Source organism: Myxine glutinosa, chromosome 1, assembly GCF_964187855.1.
Source record: "Myxine glutinosa chromosome 1, kmMyxGlut1.1, whole genome shotgun sequence".
Lineage (NCBI taxonomy): Eukaryota > Metazoa > Chordata > Myxini > Myxiniformes > Myxinidae > Myxine > Myxine glutinosa.
This window is the reverse complement of record NC_136261.1, coordinates 306,615,721-306,638,697: the sequence shown is the minus strand read 5'-3', so window position 1 is coordinate 306,638,697 and position 22,977 is coordinate 306,615,721. Positions and strand designations below refer to the sequence as shown.

Sequence of the window (22,977 nt, the reverse complement as noted above, 5' to 3'; positions counted from 1 at the left end):
TCGCTCCGCTGTGCGATGGGGGACAATAACCGTACTGAAGGCAATGCTTATCATTATATTTTTAACTGCAGTTTTTGAATTTCCAGTGGTGAGTTTTTGTGCCTTTGCCAGTGCATCGTCAATTTGTTTCTCTGAAAAATTGAAGATTGTATATGCTGTGTGTGGTCTGTGTAATCCTCACTATAATTCATGGACCAGTGTTTGTTTGCCGCGCTGGTCCGCCTCCAGTACTGGGCCGATTACACCCTGACATGCTACGTAGGACCAGCATGTTTATATATTTATATATTTGCTTATATATTTGCCAGTGGTCTTGGGGTAATGGGGGGAGGCGGGTGGGGGGCGGGAGGGGAGAACAAATTCTCTATGTAAATAGAGTCGGCCATCTTGGATCTGATCTCGAAAGAAAATGAGGTGCATATGTAAACAATCGTTCATTTTCTGTGTGCCAAGTTTGAACAACATCGGTAAATGCATGTCCAAGAAATGGTTGAGGACATGTTCAACATCGGGTTGTTGTTTTTTTACAACTAAAATGGCCGCCAGTCGGCCATCTTTGATCTCATCGTGTAACAAAATGATGCACATATGTACACCATCATGTATTGTCTTTGTGCCAAGTATGAACAAAATCATTCGATATATCTCCGTGATATGGTTGCAGACGCACGCACACATGCACACACAGACGGATGAGACCCAATCCATAAGCTCCTGTTTTGCAATGTGTGTCAGTCAGTCAGTGTGTGAGTGTGTGTGTCCTTCATAACTCCAAAACATTAAACCCCAAACTTATAGCGGCCCCAAACTTTGCATGCATACTTATGACACTCCAAGGGAGTGCATGAATGAAAACGGTGTTTGGGTGTGTTTAAAAACCCCATTTAAAGATCATTAACCGACTTATTTAATTAAAACAAAAACGGGCTTTATCCCTGGTCAGCCTGCTATCCCTCACAGGGGTCTTCAGCCATTTCAGCCTGCTCAAAACGCCTTGCCTTGGAATAGGCCGCAACTGTTTCTGCACAAATAAGTGCTCAACAATTATTTTTTCACTTTCCTCACTCATATCATCAAATGTTTGATCTTCATACCTACAAATCGTGGTGGACATCACTTTTGTAGAAATCGAGTTTGATGACTTTGTGGAGAATTTCCTTTGGTGAAAACATAGTTTTTATTCCCGATGGCCGCACATCCTCATTTTAACTCAGATTCAATTTCCGTTTTCATTTATGGTAGTTGCTAAAGTGGCTCAAGATTCGGTGAAAATCCGTTCAGTTTTTATTAATTTACGACATGGAGTGATCTTACATGGTGCATTTTGTCGGCCTTGCTGACTGTTAGGCAGCCCCAATTTCTGCTCATAAAGGTGTCGAAATGAAATTCCTGTTTGAAGTTGTGCATATCATCTCATGCCTGAAGTTGTAAGCTATTGGATTTTTTAAAGGATTGTAGATGCGGGTCTTAGGAATCGCATTTTATGACTTTGTCAAGGATTTCCTTTGGTGAACACATGGTTTTTGCTTTGAACGGCCCCACACCTTCATTTTAACTCTGATTCAATTTTCATTTTTGGTAGTCGCCAAATTGACAAAGACTCGGTGAAAACAAATTGTATGAAAACCCTTCACTTTTGATTGATTTGCTACGTTGAGTGACTTTACATGGTGCAATGTTTAAATGTTCTTTGTGCTCTTCGTATAGGTCCGTTCCTCCTACCCTTCCTCTTTTCCTCCACCCCCCCCCCCCTCCCTTTCCCTCCACTCTCCACTTCTCTCTCACCTCCCTCCTTCGATCCCACCCCCCCTTCATTCTCCCCTTCCCCCTGTCACCTCCCCTCCTCATCTCTCTCCCCCCATCTCTTAATATTCCCATCACAAAGCGACTTTGCGTTGCCTGGCAACGCCTAATACCTTTGCCAGTCGTGGAATTAAAGGTACTAGGGCATGCCCGTACTATATATATATCTAAAAGTATATCCCCCCCCCCCCCTCTATTTACATGCAATGGTTTGGTCCAAAGCTAACGGCTTGCGAGTACGGTGACAATCCCCCCCCTCTATTTACATGAAATGGTTTGGTCCAAAGCTAACGGCTAGCGGAGTTTGGTAAAGAAATCGCCATAGCGTGCACAAATGCGCAGGAAAGCGAAAGAATCGCAAATTAGTTTTAATTAGTTTTAAAACATAGTTTAACGCCAACATAGCGGCAACATAGTTTGCCAACGTGAAATAAATGAATACGCTCTCAAATGTGCCAAAAAAAAAAAAAAACGCTACCCGTACGCTCTACCCCGCCCGTACGCCCGTAAACAAAAAAAACAACGCTCTTCGCTTCCGCCCTTCGCTCTGACTGAATTGGGAGAAATAATGCGCATAAGAAATCGAGAAATTATTATTTTCTCCGGAAGAAATCGAATTACGTACCGTAATGGCGCACGCGCTGGGCTCAGCATCAGCTCGCTCTCACATCGGCCACGCCTACGCAATAACGCGTTCTGTGATTGGATGCCGGAAGTGCAGTCCTCACTGTCCGGAAGGTCGTATATCGCAGTTACGATGAATCGCAAATTAGTTTTTATTAGTTTTAAAACATAGTTTAACGGCAACATAGTTTGCAAACGTGAAATAAATGAATACGCTCTCAAATGTGCCATCCGAGGCAGAGTGTGTCCGCCACGTTCGGCACACGCGATAGCTCGCTGCTCTCTGATTGGTTGAATCGTTTTTTGGACATAGCTCGGTAAGTAATTGTCCGATTAATATGAAACCTTGAAAAGGCACATCCTCGGGTCCCCAGCAATATACCTGGCAAGTTTCAAGTATATCGGACCGGTAGTTGTCGAGAAACAGCGGTCACAGACATACAAACAAACAAACAAACGTACAAACAAACATACACACAGAGATTACTGGAATTATAGATAGATGTTTTGAGGAAAGAAAGGTATATTTTCATTCCAAGCTATGCAAAGGAAATGAGGTAATGAATGTTTGTTTCGGGACAGATCGAGGCAGTGGTTTACTATACAATGCCCAAAGAAAACCTTGAGTGAATGTCCATTTAAAAAGTGAACGTGTCATCTATCAAGCGGTGTATTATTCATGATTCAATGAGAAGCCCACAGCACCAAAATAAAGGGATGAGCAATTTGTAATAGATGAAGGTTTTTGTACGTAATTTGGGTTTTAGCCCAAGGTTTCAAGGCTGATTGGTGTGAAAATACACACTCGGTATTGAAAGCGGTGTACTATTCATGACTCAATGAGAAGCCCACACGGCCAAAATAAAGGTGCTTTCTGGTAATTAGATTTTTACGTATAACCTACATTTATTTACTGTACTGTAACAGATATGTTATGTTGTGCAACTACCGTCAGTGATGCGATGGGTCATACATGCTCGTAATTTTGAATTCAGCCCGCAAGTTAAATCATTGCTGTGCGGTGCCGCCCCTCGTAAGTTAGGGCAGGAATTTGTCATTTCTTCAGGGTGCCGGCGATAACTCATCCTCCTCTTTTCTTAAGACACAATGGGATCTTTAATGGCAACAAACCCAACAAAAATTTATGGATGCAAGTGCCACAAATGTGGGATGCAAGTGCCACTCTCTTCAATCCCACTCCTCCCTCCAGGTCTTCAAAACAGTTGTTCACCACCATCTCTTATCTTCCCCCATCCAAAACCTTGATCTTTTCTACCCCAGTTAATTCACCCCAGATCCACTTTTATGAAATACCAACTTCTCTCCTGGAAGTCCAAGCAGTGTCCATGTGTTTTTTTTACCTCTCCCACACCCCCCCCCCCCCCCCAACCCTCTCCCCTCCACCCCTCACAGATCTGCTCTCCATCTAGTTCTCCCGCTCCCTATATCATATGTTTTATGTGTCAGTTTGTCTTTTTGTGATCAATGTTAGCTCTTACACGAGCCTCGATCTTGTATTTAAAAAAAACAAACAAAAAAAAAAAAACGCCGGTAAATGGGGTGCCCAGTTCAACGTCCATGCGAGTGACAGCACACACAATGATGCGTTTCCCTAACATTAAAACACCATGGTGACAGTTTATATCTGGGCCGAGATTCAAACCCAGGCTAGACTACTCAGAGATGAGTGTGAATACCTTTAGGCTATCCTGCCAGCCCAATCAATATAATTCAATTAAGCTGGCTGGTTTTTTTAATGGCAAATGGTCTGTCGGAGGTATTTGTTCACCTTAATCGTGGTCTGGTCGTATCAAATTATTTGACAAGTATATTTCCCAAGCATATCTCTAGTCGCCCCCCCGCCCCCATCCCCCCAATTTTTTTTTTAACCCCCAATGAGCTTTGGCAGATTATGTCCTGATTATTTACAGACAGTCTCTGCTGTTTGCGCTTTCCTACACCAATTAGCCTGCCTGAAGCGATTTCAATATAAATGGTGCCCAAAGTTCAACAGATTCCTCCATCAAAGCACGTTCTACCTGGCATAAGTAGAAACCTTTAGATTTAAGGTAAGAGTAAACTTTCTGATGATATCTGCAAAAATTTGACTAAAATGTATCGCTCAGAGGATTATTTCAAGGATCCATTTACATTTGTTCAAAAGGGACCAATGGTAGGGGTATGTGTGCGTGGTATACTGAGAAAAGAGATGGAACTGGGATACTATGGAGAGTGAGAAGGACAAATTGGAAAGAAGACTGAAACGTTCGGGACGGAAGGAAGTGGAGGATGTGTAAAGAAAGTTCAGGGGAGGTTACATGATCAGAGTTCCACCATTTTTGCAAATGCAATACTGTATGTAGATGTCCCCTTACTCCTCTACTCTGTCACAACACTCACCAGCCTATCCTGTGGGGCTGTACTCACTGTCAAGGAAAACAGGGAAAAGGGGAATAAAAAAAAGAAAAGTTAACATCTATAATAAGTTGAGCTAACCTACAAAATTCTGGGGAAAAAATGAGGAAAAAATGATATTTGTTGAAAAGCCACAACTATAGCACATCATGATCTAATATGAGTGAATGAAGACCGGAGATGTTGTGGAATGTGTGCGTTTTGAAACGGTGTTATTACTGACCTGCAGAGCCAGAGGGGGGCTGCACCCCAGCTTTTAGCCATTGTGCAGCCTCCGCAGCGAGCTGACGCACATATGGATCATCCACGCACAACAAAATGTTTTCGGGCTTGACGTCTGTATGAATTATCTGACACCTGGTGTGCAGGTAGTTTAAGCCTTCGAGCACCTGACGGAATAGCAAGTCACAGGTTAAAAGTCAAGTTCAAGCATCATACCGGATGTGAATTTTCACACTCTCATGTGATGAATATTAAAGTGTGAACAATATGTTGTTAATGTAAACACAGAACATGAATTATACAAAATTATCAACAAGAGACAATATGTACACACAGACATACACATTACATCAATTTCATTCAAATGTTGATGAAATCCAACATGACGGCAAACATGAAAATGGAGGAGCCTGAAGGCGGCTCACTTCTTCCCTGAATGGATGTGTCGTCCAGGTGCTGGTTCCATGTTGTGGATGACAAGCTAATGACAATATGGTGTAATTATGTTGCTACGCTGCACGGTACTGTCATTGGTGTCTTTCCAAAGGTCAAGTTCCCCACAGAGGAGGAAAACGATCACTTGCTTGCATTTACATAAACCCTGCTGATGGGGGATCCACAGAAACCTTATTTAAAGGAAGCCAACCCAACTAGTCTCCTTTATCTCTGCCAGCTGACGGTGCACAAGTGGTTTGCAATCCACTGTGTTATTGACAGCAGCAGAACTGTTTGAACAGAAAATGCACGAAAGGAAATATGGCATCGGAAAAGCCTTTTGGCCATAAATAGGTACCTAGTGGTGATGCAACCTGGCAGTAAGAGTTTCTTTAGGTCAAAGATTACAGATACTTAAATTGACATATGTGTGGGAAAATTGCACGCCCAGACCAGGAATCGAACCCAGATCCTCTGGTGAACTGTACTCGTGCTCTGCCATCTGAGCTATCTGGGCGACCCTAACAAAGCGTGTAATTTTCCCACACATAGAATTGCCACTCTTTTTACGTCAATGCTTCTGGGGCACTCGCTGCCAACCAAGGAGCACCAACGGCCTGATCACGAGAGCGTCTTCCTGGTCTGGGCGTGTAATTTTCCCACATATGTCAATTTAATTATTTATAATCCTGTTCACTTTTTATTCTAAGTATGTGATAGGCCAATAACTTAGTCATCAACCATGCAGGGTACTGAGGCCTAAGAACAGGGGAAGTACTGTATAAATTAAAACGGCACTCGGTAGAGTGCATACCTCCACCAGGCTGAACAGTTTATGTTTTGTATCCACTGATAGGCCGGATCTGGATTCGGACCTGAATCAAAATATAATCATTAGTCAGGTTCACTATGTTTTTTCGTTCAAAATTTTGGTAGATTAGCAAACCTGTACATTTTTGGAATATTCAGAGCATGAGGAATCCAAAAATTAATGTTGGCATTTGCATAGACACCTTTGCGAAAATGACACTCAGGACAATGATGAAGATCTGTAAAAGCATATTCCTGAACGGTATAGACCTAGTAGATCCTGTGTATAGGACTTATAGTTCAATCTGATACTACCTATAACTTCCTATAACAACCTATAACTTCAAAGGACTTGTAATATCATGTATTATGTAATACAGTTATATCACAAATATAAAGACAATGGTTTTCAATTACCTTTGTTTGTTGCTTTTCTATAATCCTGAGCACTGTGTTGAGGCCTTTATTGGATTCCTTGACCCAGAAAACATAGGATTCGCATATTTAATTAAGTTTCTAGGTTGACGAGAAGCCAGGATAGCGCAAAATATGTATTTTATGGCGGCCATTTTGAAAATCCAAAATGGCGGCCATGCAGGTGTCTGTGCAAATGCCAACATTGATTTTCGGATTCTCCATGCTCTGATGACTCCAAAAATGTACAGGTTTGCTAATCTTCCAAATTTTTGAACGAAATTATATTTGTTAACAAAGTGAACCTGACTACATCTTGTTCTTGTCAGCTACCCAACTCATTCACCTAGTTTTGTCATAACTCGTCCACAACGTTTTGAGATATCGGATATCGTTTTTGGCCCCCTTTCTCAATGGTGAAGAATCACTGACAATAAAGAAAAAATTGTAGCATCCGGATACGGGTCTTCATCAAAATCTAATCAATTCATCCTCGTCACACACCGAACCTGCCCACCAAACTTCGTCTGAATCTATCCATTACCTTTTGAGATGTCCTGTTCACATCAGACAGACAGACAAACAGAGACAGACGGGGGTGAAAACATAACATCCGTACACATTTGGTGGTGCAGGTAAAACTTTAGCAAAACATTTATTTATCTATTTTAATATGGTCAGTATAAGCAATAATTTTTTTAATGAAAAAGTGCATTTTACTCAGAATGCATGAAACGTATATAGAGTGCAGACAAATTGTTATTACTTTCTCTTTTAATATACACTTAAACCACAGACAACCAAAGTAAAAATGAATGCCAGTTTGTTTCTCTTTACAAGAACAAATACAAATTTTGTCCAAAAGTTTGGTGCATCCGAAAGAATCACCTCACCTGTCTGATAATGTTTTTCACACATGGGATCGGTAGACCTTGATAGTTGGACTTGATTATCCATTTCAGCAAGTGGTGCCCGAGGACCTCAAACACCATGCAGACATCTGTACCGCGGAATATCAAGGAAGTAGCAGGAGTTTGCAGTTCACATTTGTAAACAATATCTTTGACTCTTGAACTATGCTGACAGGATAGCTCAGAGGTAGCGTTACCTGCCATCGAGCTGTCGATTCTTGGTTCAATTCTCGGCAGAATATAATCCGACTACAAACTGCCGTCTTAATGCTTCATTGGTAGGACGCTGCATCGCATGTTACTGTCCTTTCGAAAGGCATGTTAAAAGAGCTGTCTCCTCTGTGGACATTGGAGGATCCTACAAGTATGTTTCAAAAAAGGGTCGTCAATTGTGTGTCAAATTTGTGGGTTCGATTCCCGACGAAATATGATCTGATTATAAACAGCTATTCTAGTGCGAGAAGACCAAAACTATAATTATAGAAGACCAAACATCTAAAGAAACCGCAATGATATCCATTTGTTAGATGGACGGGATTTTAGGAAAAATGGATGCTTTAAATCTGCGCAACAGGTCAGTTATCTCTCCAGATATCTCTGGAGCCATAAATACTGTCCGACACCCAACCATATTTTCCAAGCTATCACCTAGTGGTATCCACAGGGCCCTCCTTCAATTGTCACCTGGTTGTCTCCGAGTGGAAACAACGGGTTGCTCTTGATGGCTGCATTCTGTCTTATGACCTTGTTCTTGATGCTGGAGTATCTCAAGGAAGTGTTTTCGGGCCAATCGTATTCTTGCAGGAGACCGAGTACCAGAGTTGGATCCTGGTGGACTGTGTTTTCTAAATTGCCTCACTTCTGGGCTCAATCACTCATTTCACTCACCCTTTATTCCCTCTGTGCACTTCCAGCCACCAGTTGACATTTTTCCAGAAATCCATACGTGGTTATTATCCTCCCCCAAATCCCAGCTGGATGCTCACCTCATTCCTTCATCCTTCAATTCTTTCATCTGTGAAACCGACTCTCCAGATCTGTTGTCTTGCACTCCTCCCTCAAACCTTTTCAAGAGTGCTGCCCATCTTTCAAGAATGCTGCCCTGAAATGGTAGACCTTGACGCTCACTGACCTCCCTCCCCTGTTTTTTTATTTCCCTTTCTTCCTGGTACTCAACTATTCAACTTTTTAATACAAATCTCGGCCCATGGAAGAAGGAGAACAACTATAGTATGTCTGTGCATTATATGCATCCGTCTGTTCCTCTTCAACCCTCTATCAATGGAAGAACTTGCTGCCTCTGTGATCTAGCTCCCCCATGAGCCCAGACTTCTGCATTAAAGGTGACATAATTTTTGTACAAAATTGTGCACTTGTGAATATGAATATTATATTATTGCTGTGGAAAAATAGTCCGAACTCTACATCAAGGAATATTAAATGTGCACAAAAGGGATTCTGTAGCTAATCACTGCACATGCAGCAGTAGGATATCAATTTTAATCACATTATGCAGCATGTGGGGATTGAGACCAATGATTCATCTCAGTGAAAAAACAGATTATCCAATGACCAATTCTGTCCTTCCCTCATGCCTATTACAGTTGCAATTATGACGTATATTGGAGCCATTTCAGTCCGTGGGGTTTAACAAGAAAGCAAAAAGGATACGATTACCGTTGATGCCACTGATTTTGAAGTCGTCAAGCAGTTGCACAACTCTGCCTCGATTAGGATCTGTGGGGTCACTGTCTCGCACCTGGACACACAAGCCACAGTGTGTGTGTAGGTGGGGAGTGAGGATAGAAAAAAAAATTACCTTGACGGTAGAACTTTTGGTACAAACGTTCTCCTACATTTATATCAACATCAACAGGCTGAATGCAAGACAGTTTGCCAAATAAATTCACAAGACAATTAACCGGAGAGGAATGTTACCTGGCTGGCAGGATGGCTCAGATGTGTGCCCACTCACATCTAAGCTGTCTAGCTTGGGGTTGAATCCCAACCCAGCTATAAACAATCTTTGGAAGAGCTCATGTAAATATACCATGAAGTTTAAGGCAGGCTTAACTACATATTTGCTACACTCATAAAAAAAGGAAACAAATTCCTAATGACGAAGACATTTTGGACTCCAATTGGCCACAGTAGCAAAATCAGGAACAAAGAAGAAAACATGACACAACCAAGATGATACAAGGATAGTAGAATGAAGAACTAATATTTTTTGGTGAAGGGCATTGTCAATCTGTGTCGGTGAACAGGTAGAACAATTGATTAAATCAACAGGATGTTGACTGAGGTATGCTAACCACTGTGAGAAGCGAGGAGAAGCTGACTTTTCGGGCGTTAACCCTTCGTCGGAGCAAAACAGGTAAAGGTGTGCAAATTTTAAAATAATCTCAGGGGGTGCAGAAGAAAATAATAGGAGAATGGAGTCTTTGCCAGTGCATCCACCGTAGGGGCGGGCAGGCTAGTTCCGAGACATGACAGGCTCGTGCACGGTGTCATGACAACTCAGTTCGCAAACTGGCTTTTGTTCTCAGTCTCTGTCCCTGTCTCTCTTCCTCTTCACTCTCCTCCAATCTGACTTCGACTTCTCCTGTCACTTATTTTTGCTTTTGGCCTACAGTCCTTTTATACACAAGGCAGGTCTCGCACCACCCACCATGAGGTGCCCATATGCCAAGTGAAACAATCCCCCCCAATATTGCACTTGCCAAACAAGGCTCAACCATCATGGCAGCGATGGAAATTGGACTATGGATTGAGTGTGGTGGGGGAGTACGGTGAAGCGGAGAGGATGGTGTGTTAGGTTTCAATCCTAAAATGAAGTGGGATGGTAAAACAAGCAAGCACACATTTGTAGAACTGCTGCTCTAAATGATTGACAGATGGCCTCAAACGCATGACTACGAAACTCCACCACGACAAGGTGAAGCAGACAGCACGAAAATGAACAGTGGCCATTTCTACAACACTTATACATCCCTGCCGGCCCTTAACCTTTCCCGTGCACGCAACAATATATATATATATAACATAATATTTACACATACAGGCCTAGCTTGCCATATCCACGGGCTGGAAATGCGATTGCCCCAAAAAGGACAGATGTGAAGTGTTTCTTCTTTTTGGGAAAGGTGTCAAAATGAACCGTTTTTGGAAGCGGAATGATAAACTGGTGCTACAAAGGTTTCACGGGAAGGATGTGAAAGCTGATTTGATCGATAACTCTTCCATTATTTTTCTGTTTGCTGCAGAAAAGTAGAAATTTGTTGTTTTGTGACTGGTCGCAATAATTTCTGTGATGTTGCATCAAAACTATTATGCTGGAAATTGATTAAAAAAACAACAACTGCAGTTTCCAGGCATTGAAAAATAGGACCTATTTTTTAACTGTCCATATTATTTTGCCTATTTATCAACTAAAAGTCAACATGGTACGTTTACTCTGATGGGAAATGAGGTGCACCCGACGTTTTCAGCATTAAACTTTCATCGGAACAAGAAAAGCAAATGTGGATGGAGGGAGGATTATAAAATGTTGGGTACATTTTATGTACAGTGTCAGTGGTCTTCCAGTGTCAGTGGTCTTAAAAGCAGATGTCATGAGATCTCAAATAATTTGGGCACCCCCAAATTTCGGGTCAAATTCTGATCAAACTCGAGTGATTAAATTTGATCACCCTCCACCCTTACATTCAGACAAAATTAAACAAATATAACATCCGTTCTTGTACTCTTGTCAACTTCCTGTTCCAATCAATTTGATCACCATAATATTTCTGAGTGAGAAACTGCACTCCCTGTGATTGAATTATTTGAGAATTTACCGTAAAAATTCCAAGAACAAAATGTTTGGAGATTGCAAGCGGCAAGTGGCAGCATGGAGACCTAATGGCTTTGTCCACATGAAGTTATGCCCTTCTCCAGCTTTTTCAGTTCCTCAAACTTCCTCTTTGCACCTTTTCTTAGCTATGCACTCGACTTGGCGTAGGGCACCATATTTTCTGAAGTCTCATCAGCCGATACAGTGCATTCAGAAAGTATTCAGACCCCTTCACTTTTTTCACATTTTGTTATGTTGCAGCCTTATGCTGAAATCGTTTAAATTCATTTTTTCCCTCATCAATCTACACTCAATACCCCATAATGACAAAGAGAAAACAGGATTTTAGAAAGTTTTGAAAATTTATTAAAAAGAAAAAACTGAAATATCACATTGACATAAGTATTCATACCCTTTGCTATGACACTTGAAATTTAGCTCAGGTGCCTCCCATTGCTCTTGATCATCTTTGAGACGTTTCTACACCTTGATTGGAGTCCACCTGTGGTAAATTCAATTGATTGGACATGATTTGGAAAGGCACACACCTGTCTATATAAGGTCTCACAGCTGACAATGCATATCAGAGCAAAAACCAAGCCATGAGGTCGAAGGAACTGCCTGCAGAGCTCAGAGACAGGATTGTGTCGAGGCACAGATCTGGGGAAGCCGACAAAAAAATCTCTGCTGCATTGTAGGTTCCCAAGAGCACAGAGGCCTCCATAATTCTTAAATGGAAGAAGTTTGGAACAACCAGGACTCTTCCTCGAGCTGGCCGCCCAGCCAAACTGAGCAATCGGGGGAGAAGGGCCTTGGTAAGAGAGGTGACCAAGAACTCGATGGTCACTCTGGCTGAGCTCTAGAGACCTGTGTGGAGATGGGAGAAACTTCCAGAAGGACAACCATCACTGCAACACTCCACCGATCTGGGCTTTATGGCAGAGTGGAAAGACGGAAGCCTCTCCTCAGTGAAAGACACATGAAAGCCCACTTGGAGTTTACCAAAAAGCACCGAAAGGACTCTCAGACTGTGAGAAACAAGATTCTGTGGTCTGATGAAACCATGATTGAACTGTTTGGCTTCCGTCTGGCCACTCTGCCATAAAGCCCAGATCGGTGGAATGTTGCAGTGATGGTTGTCCTTCTGGAAGTTTCTCCCATCTCCACACAGGATCTCTGGAGCTCAGCCAGAGTGACCATCGGGTTCTTGGTCACCTCTCCTACCAAGGCCCTTCTCCATCGATTGCTCAGTTTGGCCGGGCGGCCAGCTCTAGGAAGAGTCCTGGTTGTTCCAAACGTCTTCCATTTAAGAATTATGGAGGCCACTGTGCTCTTGGGAACCTTCAATGCAGCAGAGATTTTTTTCTAGGCTTCCCCAGATCTGTGCCTCGACACAATCCTGTCTCTGAGCTCTGCAGGCAGTTCCTTCGACCTCATGGCTTGGTTTTTGCTCTGATATGCATTGTCAGCTGTGAGACCTTATATGGACAGGTGTGTGCCTTTCCAAATCATGTCCAATCAATTGAATTTACCACAGGTGGACTCCCATCAAGGTGTAGCAACATCTCAAAGATGATCAAGAGAAATGGGAGGCACCTGAGCTAAATTTCAAGTGTCATAGCAAAGGGTCTGAATACTTATGTCAATGTGATATTTCAGTTTTTTCTTTTTAATAAATTTGCAAAACTTTCTAAAATCCTGTTTTCTCTTTGTCGTTATGGAGTATTGAGTGTAGATTGATGAGAAAAAAAAGAAGAATTTAAACGATTTCAGCATAAGGCTGCAACATAACAAAATGTGAAAAAAGTGAAGGGGTCTGAATACTTTCTGAATGCACTGTATCCATCAGGGTCAAACACTCTGAAAGATGAATGTTTTTTTGCCAACAACCTCATCCAGGAAAGCCTGGTATTGCCACTGAAGATGGTCACAGCCCCCGTATCCCCCTCCTTTACTTGTTTGAGATCCAAGAGCTTGTGTAAAACTCTTCAACACTTCAAAATTTTGCTGCACGACAGGTTTTGTCCTTTGCCATCGAAGTTTGATCAGGACAAGTCAGATTCTATGGTATGAGTGAAACGTATGAGTGAAACGACACTTTATCAACAGTTTAGCGGTGCAACAAGCCATATCTTTTTTGAAATCTCGTGAGAATTCCAATACACTGCATTGCGTTCACTGATAGTCCCTTCAGTTTCTTTCTAGCAGAGAAGCCTAGATCTGTGGTTGGTCAACGTGTCGTCTATGATGCACTTTACACTGCTTGTGCGGTCCTTAAAGTGCCAGTTGCAAAGTCTCTGTTTTAATGAGGCAAAAGTAGCTTCCCATTCTGTCCATCTAGTTTCACCAGTTGTGCTGGTGTCTGTGCTTCCTCCTGCGTCTCTTTCTTTACAAAGCGTTGACAGAGACTGCATATTAAAATCTCAAAAAAGTCCCTGCTTAAAAAGGCACAAACGGATTGTCAGTCTGGTAACGCTTAAGCAACAACTCAAATTAATGTGCCACAGATTCACAAAATACCTCTCATGGTGGCATGCCACCATTATCTTAGATATATCGGGAGCATGCAGGCTGAGATTGGCTGGACATTTGGTGCGGATGGGGGAAGTGAGAATGGCAAAGAGCAGATAGATTGAAGGAGCAAGGTAGGGGTTAAAGGTGTCGACCATAGCTGAGATGGGAGGATTGTGTGAGGAGGGATATTAGTAAGGTGGGGGTGGTTGGAGGGTGGAGAGAGTTGGCTGAGATCAGGGGGAAATGGAGGAGTATCATGGTCAAGACAGGGCAGGAACTTGGTGCCATTGGACCTGACCCCTTATAAAGAGAAAAGGAGAAGTAGAAAAAAAGAAAGTCGACGAAGTAATTTAAATTGATAGATTAACCTAAACGTTTCCCACCACTGGGGATGGGTACTTTTGCTAACACTGTTTAAAATGAAGGTGAGGATGAATTTAAACCACGAAGAAGTCACGACTATTTCCTCCATTCATTTTCCATGTATTTTCCTGGCTCTTTTGGGTAAAAAGGCAAAAATCCATGCTTTCAACACCTTGAATTCCATGTTTTTTGAGGATTTTCAGGCCCCGCACAAACCCTTTGTATTTCTATCCATCGAAATGTATGCTGCAGCAATTACCCAATAGCATCAGCATGACCTGCTTTTCAATAATTTCAACTTTTCCAGTCCACAGGACCACTCCACCTTCAAAGAAAAGATATTTAAAGACAGGAAAGTGTTTCAAAGTAGTTGGCTGAGCCATTTCATTTGGGTAAATTGAGGCAACGGTGTGGATCTATTTAGCAAGTCACAAAACAAATAAATGCCTGGTGTTATAAAACCAACGATATTTCGTTATAGTGGTACAAAACTTTCTGTACTGGTACAAAACAAAAATAGTTCAGAAAAACATACTTATTTGTTATCTGAGCACCAATGTATGGTATGCGTCACAACTGCCGAGAGGCCAAGACTCACACATTTGAGGAGTTTTATCTCGTCAAGCGCCGTCTCCGTGTAATGTTGCGCACTCTTTACTACTTTCATTGCCACAAATCGTTTACACCTGCCACAAGCAGACCAGAAGCACAGTGAAGGGGTCATTTGAAAGAAAAACAAAAGAAAAATCACAAAGATAGTATAAACCTGACCTTTCAGCATCATTATGACATTCCTCTTTGTTTTCCAAATACTCATAAACCCTATGCACCCCCATCATTATTGTGATGCTTGCATCGTTTGGCATATTCATTATTTTAAAAAAACGAACCCGTCCCATTTAAATTCCAACTTTTCCCAAGAAATGCCCGCCACAAGGCGCCACATGCTCCTTTCCCCACCAAGGTCAACGCTTGCATATTTTCCCAAAGAAGCACCAATTTTTCAAAACTTACTGCAGGTCCCAGCAGAGCCAGACGGTAGAAAAATGTCCCCAACCAAGCTTCCGTACAACATGGTAGCGCCCATTGAACAGGTCTCCAATGCGCACTGGGTGGTATCCGCCTGCCAAGTCAAACCCATATAAATGAAAACTTGGCGACTGCCAGGCAGGCATGGTTTCAGAACATAGGTGCTGACGACATCTTGTCTCAAAAGCAGACATGAACAAAACAACGCCTCAAGTTCCAATCTTCAACATGGTACCTTATTGAACTTGGAGATTTCTACATTTTAAATTTCAGCCAAGAAGATAGGCCTACAGAAGAGTATGCATCCAAAGCAACAATTAATGGCTAGATAGACGTTCGTGTACTTAAGCAGAAGCAGCAAACACGATAATCTAAATTCAAATAATCCATTTTAAATAAACGAACCGCTCTGAAATCCAAATGCGCACCAGCACACAAATAAGCAAGAGATAAATGCAAGGCCTGTTCATGGTCAAGAAACAATGTATGAAGTGTAGAAACAATTCATTTTGAAGTCCAACAATACCAAGACATGAAGAAATATACGTAAATTAATTATCGAATGCAAGATGGTTTATTTATTTATCATAAGATAATCATACTTCAAGATGCAGAACGTGTCATATAAGATCTGAAGATTTCAATCTAAAAAATGGAGCAGCTACTGCACGATGGGGGCAGGATAGCTTTGAGGTTACCCAAACTGTCTATCCTGAGTTTGAATGTCGACCCAGAAATAAACTGTCATCTTGATGTTTTGCAAGCAAGGTGAGGCATAAATATGTACATCGTCCCTGGGATGGACGTTAAGCCGGGTGACCCGTCTGCGAGCATGAATTGATGGTGGACGTTATAGATCCCAAGGTGTCTTTCAATGAAGAGTAGGCAAGTTATGGCCGGCACCCTGTCCTAGCCAAATTATAAATTCCTATCTTGGCTTGGATCAGAGAGTAGATAGACACCACCTGGTGAGTCTATTTCCCTGTGGAAACACAGCATGACATCTGAAATTATCGAGATGTCATGGGATAGGCGATTGAAGATAATGTGAAGGCATTCACACAAATCCAAGGACCAGAGCATTTGATTCCACTTGCACACATAATCGGCTTACTATGGAGAAGACGAAGACAGACGAAGACACACGAGAGAAACTACATTTTTGTTGAATTAGCTCATTGATGCAAAAATGATCAAAAAAGTAAATTAAGAAACACATACCATGGTTTTCACATGTGAAATAATCAAAATACAATTCTGGGTGTAGAAATGTTAACACCAACGTAGACGACCCAATGATCTCCGTTTAACAGTTGCGAGTTCTGTGTAAGAAGAGGGCCCCGTGCAGTACAGACGACAGGTTTGAATCGCATAGTCAATGTATGACCAAGCATAATGGAGAAGCACACCTATGAAAGTTTCACACGCCTGCTCGAAGAATACAAAAACTAACTAATCATTCTGTCATTACCCATACACAGTGGGCACAGCTCTTAAAGATCGGAATGGCTTGTGTTACGGATTCGTCACTTCCGTCTTTGTGGTTTTCATCCACTGGAAGCATTTTTAGTTCCATGTACTATTGTTGTTATAGTTTGAGTGAAATGGAGATAACTGTCTTCAAAAGGAAAAATTAGTGTTTTAAAAGAAAAACGAAATGGATCGGGAGGAACCGGAAGAAGAGGAGGAGGAAAGAAGCGGGGCAAGTGAGGTCAGGAGAGAAAGGCCGAGCTGCTTTGAGGAACGTGGGTCATGAGCGAATATTGGTTTTCCCGGGAAAGGGATTCCTGTGACAGAGTCGTTATCGCTGTGACAGATAAACCAGCGTGACGGGTTTTGTGGTTCCGAAGTGAATCGTTGTTGGAGAGCAGGTACGCCTCCATTACGAAACCGTCCGCCATTTCACCTCGCTCCAGCCATTTCACCGCACCCCAGCCGTTAGCCTGGTTCGCGTGTGTAATGTGGATTTCGATTGGGAATTCGCGGTTCTCCGTTTGGGAGCTGCTGAACGTTCATACCAGCGTCATTGTCTGGTGAACCTAAGGTGTGAATTCTCAGTCGCCTTTTGGGTGCACCTTTGCCTGACTGACGTCGGCCTGACACCCACCCAGCACGGCTCTTCGGCAGCGTTGACTGTCAGCCGTCCTGGACTCTGGTCTCGATACGACCTTTTTCTTGTGGTCACCGGAGCGTGGATCGACTTTGGCCTGGTGCCGGGACAGTGACTTTGGGGGTGTTACATTTCGCTCACGTGGAGCACCGTGAGTTATCGAGTGAAGAAACTGGTCGTACCATCATAAATTATATGGTATTTTGTTGTGCAATTGAATTTATATTGTACTTGTGCAAGTTGTTATTCTTGTGTGACATTAATACAATACTTGGTTTTGGTATTGATTGATTGATGTGGTTTCACCATTGGTCATTGGCACACATAATAGCACTTCTTTCTGCCGGGACTCCTTTCGGGGCTCGGAGGTACACCGTGACCGGGGTATGGGGAGGAGCACGTAACACTTGGCAAAAGTAACGAAAATGGTTGGGAGGTAAAAGATGCAAAAAAGGCAAAAAACCATCAAAATGCATGTTATAATACGAGTTCCTTTACAAGAAGCTTCAATGCAGGAGGAGGCCTTTTGGCCCTTAAAAGCCTGTACTGTGGTTGACAACATATGCTTGTTTGTCCATTCTATATAACTTTTTTAAATGAAGAACATCAAAGAAGGAAACACCATGCCCTATTTTAAACGTTTTTGGTATGACTCAGCAGAGGTTGGGTTCAAACCACCGACATCCCACACTCAAAGCGAACACACTAACCATGATGACACCGAGTCTGGTTGAATAAATGTGACATGTTAATCATTGCAGGAGCTAAATTAAACTCTTGTTGAATGGATGTGTTCTGTTTACCATACATCTTAAACTGTTAATGCTCATCATATATCGAGGATTGTGCAAATGTGAATTCACATTATGTAAAAAAAAACTCTGTTATAAATAATGCTTCGGGTCTCAAAGATGATCTTGTTACATTCCCTGCTTGGTACATAATACGACACATCCTATCCAGACACTGTATTTGTTCACACTTGTTCCAAACATGATCTGCTTGTGGCAATGGTGACACATTTGTTAGATAATTTGCTGCAAGCCTGGGACGTCGGCAGTTCGATTCCAAAGTTCCAACCCAAGCTGAGTCATACCACCAAAAACCTGATTCCTTGCTTAATGATCAGCATTTGGAGGACAGAGTACGGACAAACTACAGTTCGGCATCTCATGGGGAGGAGAACATTTATTGCCCCACTGATGTCTCCCAAAGTCAGCTGCTGTGTTTGTCTGAATTTAAGTCCAATGATGTCATGTGTTTGGTGTGTACCCCGGTTTAGAATAGGTACACCGTATCCCTGCGTCATCATCCCTGCCTGTAAGAGGCGACTAAAAAGGGTTGGCGTCAGGAAGGGCATCCGGCCATAAAAACATTGCCTCAAAAAGAGAACCATGACAATTACGACTACATATGGGCAGGGTACAGCCCGAAGTACCCCGTGGGGGACCCCACTCCCTCTCGTCAAAACTCAAGGTGGGGAACCCGATCGAAGCAAGGGTGGAAATCATCCCATTTATGACGACGAAACGTCTGATGCCCGACGTGGAGATCGGTTTCTGGGATTTGGGACATGGAATGTAGGGACAATGACAGGGAGATCAGGAGAAGTGGTGGAAGTATTAGTCAGAAGAAGAGTGGACATATGTTGTGTGCAGGAGACGAGATGGAAGGGAAGTGGTGTGAGAATGGTGAAGGGTAGGTTGGGACAGAAATACAAGTTTGTGTGGCAAGGGTGCCCGGAGGGCGTGAATGGTGTTGGTGTCCTGTTTTCTGAGGAGTTTGTAGACAGTGTGGTGAGTGTGACGAGAGTGAGTGAAAGGTTGATGATGGTGGAAATGATGATTGGAAAGCTCTTGGTGAACATCATCTCGGGATATGCTCCGCAGGTTGGTCGGAGCGATGAAGAGAAGGACAAGTTCTGGTGTGCAATAGAGAAGCTGATGGAAAACGTGAAAGATGAGGAAGTTGTTGTGGTAGGAGGAGACCTAAATGGACATGTGGGAAGGAGTATGGACGGTTTTGAGGGAGTTCATGGGGGTTACGGATATGGCGTGAGAAATGAAGAAGGTGAAAGGATTTTGGAGTTCGCTGATGGAGCTGATTTGTTGATTTGTAATACTCAGTTCCAGAAAGAGGCTAATAAGCTTGTTACATACACGTCAGGTGGGTCGACGACAACCGTTGACTACCTGCTGGTGCGTAGGCGAGATAGGTGGCACCTCTGGGACACAAAGGTGATCCCGGGGGAGGAGGCTGTTTCACAGCACCACCTGGTTGTCTGCGACATAAGGGTGAAAGGTGCGAGGAGAGCTCGGCGGGTGAAGTACCAACCGAGAAGGAAGGTGTGGAGGTTGAAAGAGGTGACAGTGAGGGAGGGATTAAAAGAGAGGCTGAGTATGGTGGAGGATGATGTGGTTGAGCTTGAAAGTGGTTGGATGTCAATGAAAGATAGTCTGTTGGGAGCCGTTGGTGAGGTATGTGGATGGACAAAAGGACCACCGAGGCACTCGGAAACATGGTGGTGGGATGATGAAGTTGGAAAGAAGATTGACGAGAAGAGGAAGAAGTTCAAGGAGTGGCAGAAGGCGTAGGGTATGGGGGCAGAAAAGGCAGACCATGAAAGTTAGAAGGCTGCAAGGAAAGAGGTAGCAAAGGCACAGGAGGCATGTAGGAAAATGTTCGGAGAGAGCTTGGATTCGGAAGAGGGTCAGAAAGCAGTATTCAGGATTGCAAAGCAGATAGCGAAAGAGAGGTGTGATGTGATGGGGGTGAGTTGCTTGAAGGATGAAGTGGGACAAATCGTTGTGGACCCAGATGGAATTAAAGGAAGATGGAAGAGATATATGGAAATACTGTTGAATGCAGAGAATGAATGGGATGGCAACATAGAGAGTAACCCAGTTTTAGGACCGGCAGAGAAGATAACCGAGAAGGAAGTTGAGGAAGCGATCAAAGCAATGAAGAGTAGAAAAGCGGGAGGGCCGACGGGAGTTGTGGGAGATATGTTGAAGGCAGCGGGAAATTGGGGTGTGAAGAGAATGACAGAAATCTGTAATCTGGTGGTGAAAGAAGGCCGCATTCCAGTGGATTGGGAACTGAGTACCCTCGTCCCTCTATACAAGGGGAAAGGTGACCCTCTGGATTGTGGCTCGTATCGAGCGATAAAGTTATTGGAGCATGGAATGAAGGTATTGGAAAGGGTGTTGGAGAGGAGGGTAAGGAAGAAAGTGAAGATTGACGAAATGCAGTTTGGATTTATGCCAGGAAGAGGAATGACACGCGCTTTTTATTGTGAGGCAGTTGCAAGAGAAGTATATGGAGAAGAGGAAGAAGTTGTTTCTTGGGTTTGTAGATCTGGAGAAAGCATTCGATAGGGTTCCACGTGAAGTCGTGACATGGGCATTGAGGAAGTTAGGAGTGGAGGAATGGTTGATCAGAGTCGTGATGGCAATGTACAAAAGAGCACGCACAGCTGTAAGGACGAAGGACGGGAACAGTGGTGAGTTTGAGGTGAAGGTGGGAGTGCATCAGGGGTCGGTACTAAGTCCACTACTATTTGTAGCTGTGATGGAGGTGCTGGCTCAGAACGTAAAGGAGGGTCTACCGTGGGAGTTGTTGTATGCAGATGATCTGGTGTTGATTGCAGAAAGTATGGATGGACTGAAGGAGAAGATGAACAAGTGGAAGGAATGTATGGAGACAAAAGGTCTGAAGGTGAATATCGGAAAAACGAAGGTGATGGCAAGTGGTAAAGCATGTGGTGAGGTGGAAAGAACTGGGAAGTGGCCGTGTGCTGTGTGCAGGAAGGGTGTCGGAGTGAATTCCATTCAATGTACAATGTGCGCTGAGTGGGTTCATCAAAAATGTAGTGGTTTGAGAGGGTCATTAACCAGTGTGGCAGCTACATTCAAGTGTAAGGTGTGCACAGAGGGAGCTGCAGATGGAGGAAATGTTGAGTTGGATCTTGGAGATGGCGTGAAGCTGGAAGGTGTGAAAACATTTTGTTACCTTGGAGAGATGCTGAATGGAGAAGGTGGATCAGACTCGGCAACGGTTGCTAGAGTGAGATGTGCATGGAAGAAGTTTCGGGAACCGAGTGGCGTGCTGACGAGGAGGGGAGTGTCATTGAAGCTGAAGGGAAAGGTGTATGCTGCATGTGTGAGAAATGCTATGATTTATGGGAGTGAGACATGGGTAATGAACGTAGAGCAGCAACGAAGGCTGGAAAGGGTGGAAATGCGAATGGTTCGGTGGATGTGTGGAGTATCGTTGAGCGAGAGGAAGACAAATGATGAATTGCGAAAGATGATGGGAATAGAGCCTGTGATGGATGCTGTGAAGAGAAACAGGTTGAGATGGTTTGGTCATGTGTTGAGGAAGGATGAAAGTGACTGGTTGAAAAGAGTGATGGGAATGAATGTAGAAGGAAGTAGAGGACGGGGAAGACCGAGAAAGACTTGGCTAAAGATGGTCGAAGAAGAAATGCGGGCAAGGGGGTTAACAAGGGGAGATGAAGAAAATAGGGCAAAATGGAGAAGATTGTCATGGGGACCGCAAGGCGAACCCCCGCTCTTGCATGGAAAATGGCCTTAAAATGCCTGTTGTTGTTGTTGTTGATGTCAAGTGTTTGTCTGCACGCGTGTGTCATTTGTTATTTGTGTTGCGGCACCTCAACGAGGCTAAGATCATTAGGGGGAGGGGGAGGGGAGGAGGATGGCGAATATGTATACATATCTACATATGTATACATGATGACCAACACCTAAATTGTGGCATTCCTCAAGGGCCTGTTATTGGCCAACAACTGTTCATGTATTATATTTTTGGTATTGGGCAAATCACCAGTCAACATTCCATTCACTATCATATACTGTGGGATACAAAAGTGAGAGTCCACTTAAATCAATGCCAAGCTTTGTCAAAACATGATTTCAAACATGAAATTGTTATAATATTGAAGATATGTATCCATAGCCTTGAATATAATTATTAGAGTTAGTATTGACTGACACTTGGTCTGAACAGAATAAATGAAAGGTGAATACATTCGAGAGAAAGATAAAATTTATGTGAGCAGCCCGACTATGCTCTGGAGTGCATTACAAGACTGTTGGGAAAAGATTGACTCAAACATAGTCCATAAACTAATTAAATCAATCCCAAATAGAGTTGAGGCAGTTTGCAAAGCAAAAGGGGGGTCACACCGATTTATTCATGATACATGACATTTAATTTTTCCTATTTTTACCTCCGTCACAGATGGTGGATGGAGGTCATGTTTTTCACCCCTGTTTTTCTTTTTCTTTGTCTGTCTGGGAACAGGATATCTCAAAACGTTACGGACGGATTCAATCGAAATTTGGTGGAGAGGTTGGGTGTGTGAAACTGATGAAATGATTTGATTTTGGTGAATATTCAGACTGGGATCTGGTTACTAGAATTTTAAGTGATTCTTCACCATTGATAGAATCAGCAATGATATATAAAAC

General features: G+C 43.0%; 1 protein-coding gene across 2 annotated transcripts in view; it reads right to left on the bottom strand.

The window, feature by feature from the left end:
- LOC137439677 (uncharacterized) overlaps window positions 1-22,977 on the bottom strand; it is a 213,439-nt gene that overhangs the window by 80,448 nt on the left and 110,014 nt on the right. For both annotated transcript variants that reach the window (XM_068135666.2, XM_078768399.1), the window contains exons 4-9: window positions 15,361-15,469; window positions 14,945-15,032; window positions 9,306-9,393; window positions 7,617-7,723; window positions 5,066-5,231; window positions 4,828-4,853 (exon numbers count right to left, since the gene is read on the bottom strand). In XM_068135666.2, coding sequence (XP_067991767.2) covers window positions 4,828-4,853; window positions 5,066-5,231; window positions 7,617-7,723; window positions 9,306-9,393; window positions 14,945-15,032; window positions 15,361-15,469 — 584 coding nt within the window. The remainder of the gene's footprint in view (window positions 1-4,827; window positions 4,854-5,065; window positions 5,232-7,616; window positions 7,724-9,305; window positions 9,394-14,944; window positions 15,033-15,360; window positions 15,470-22,977) is intronic.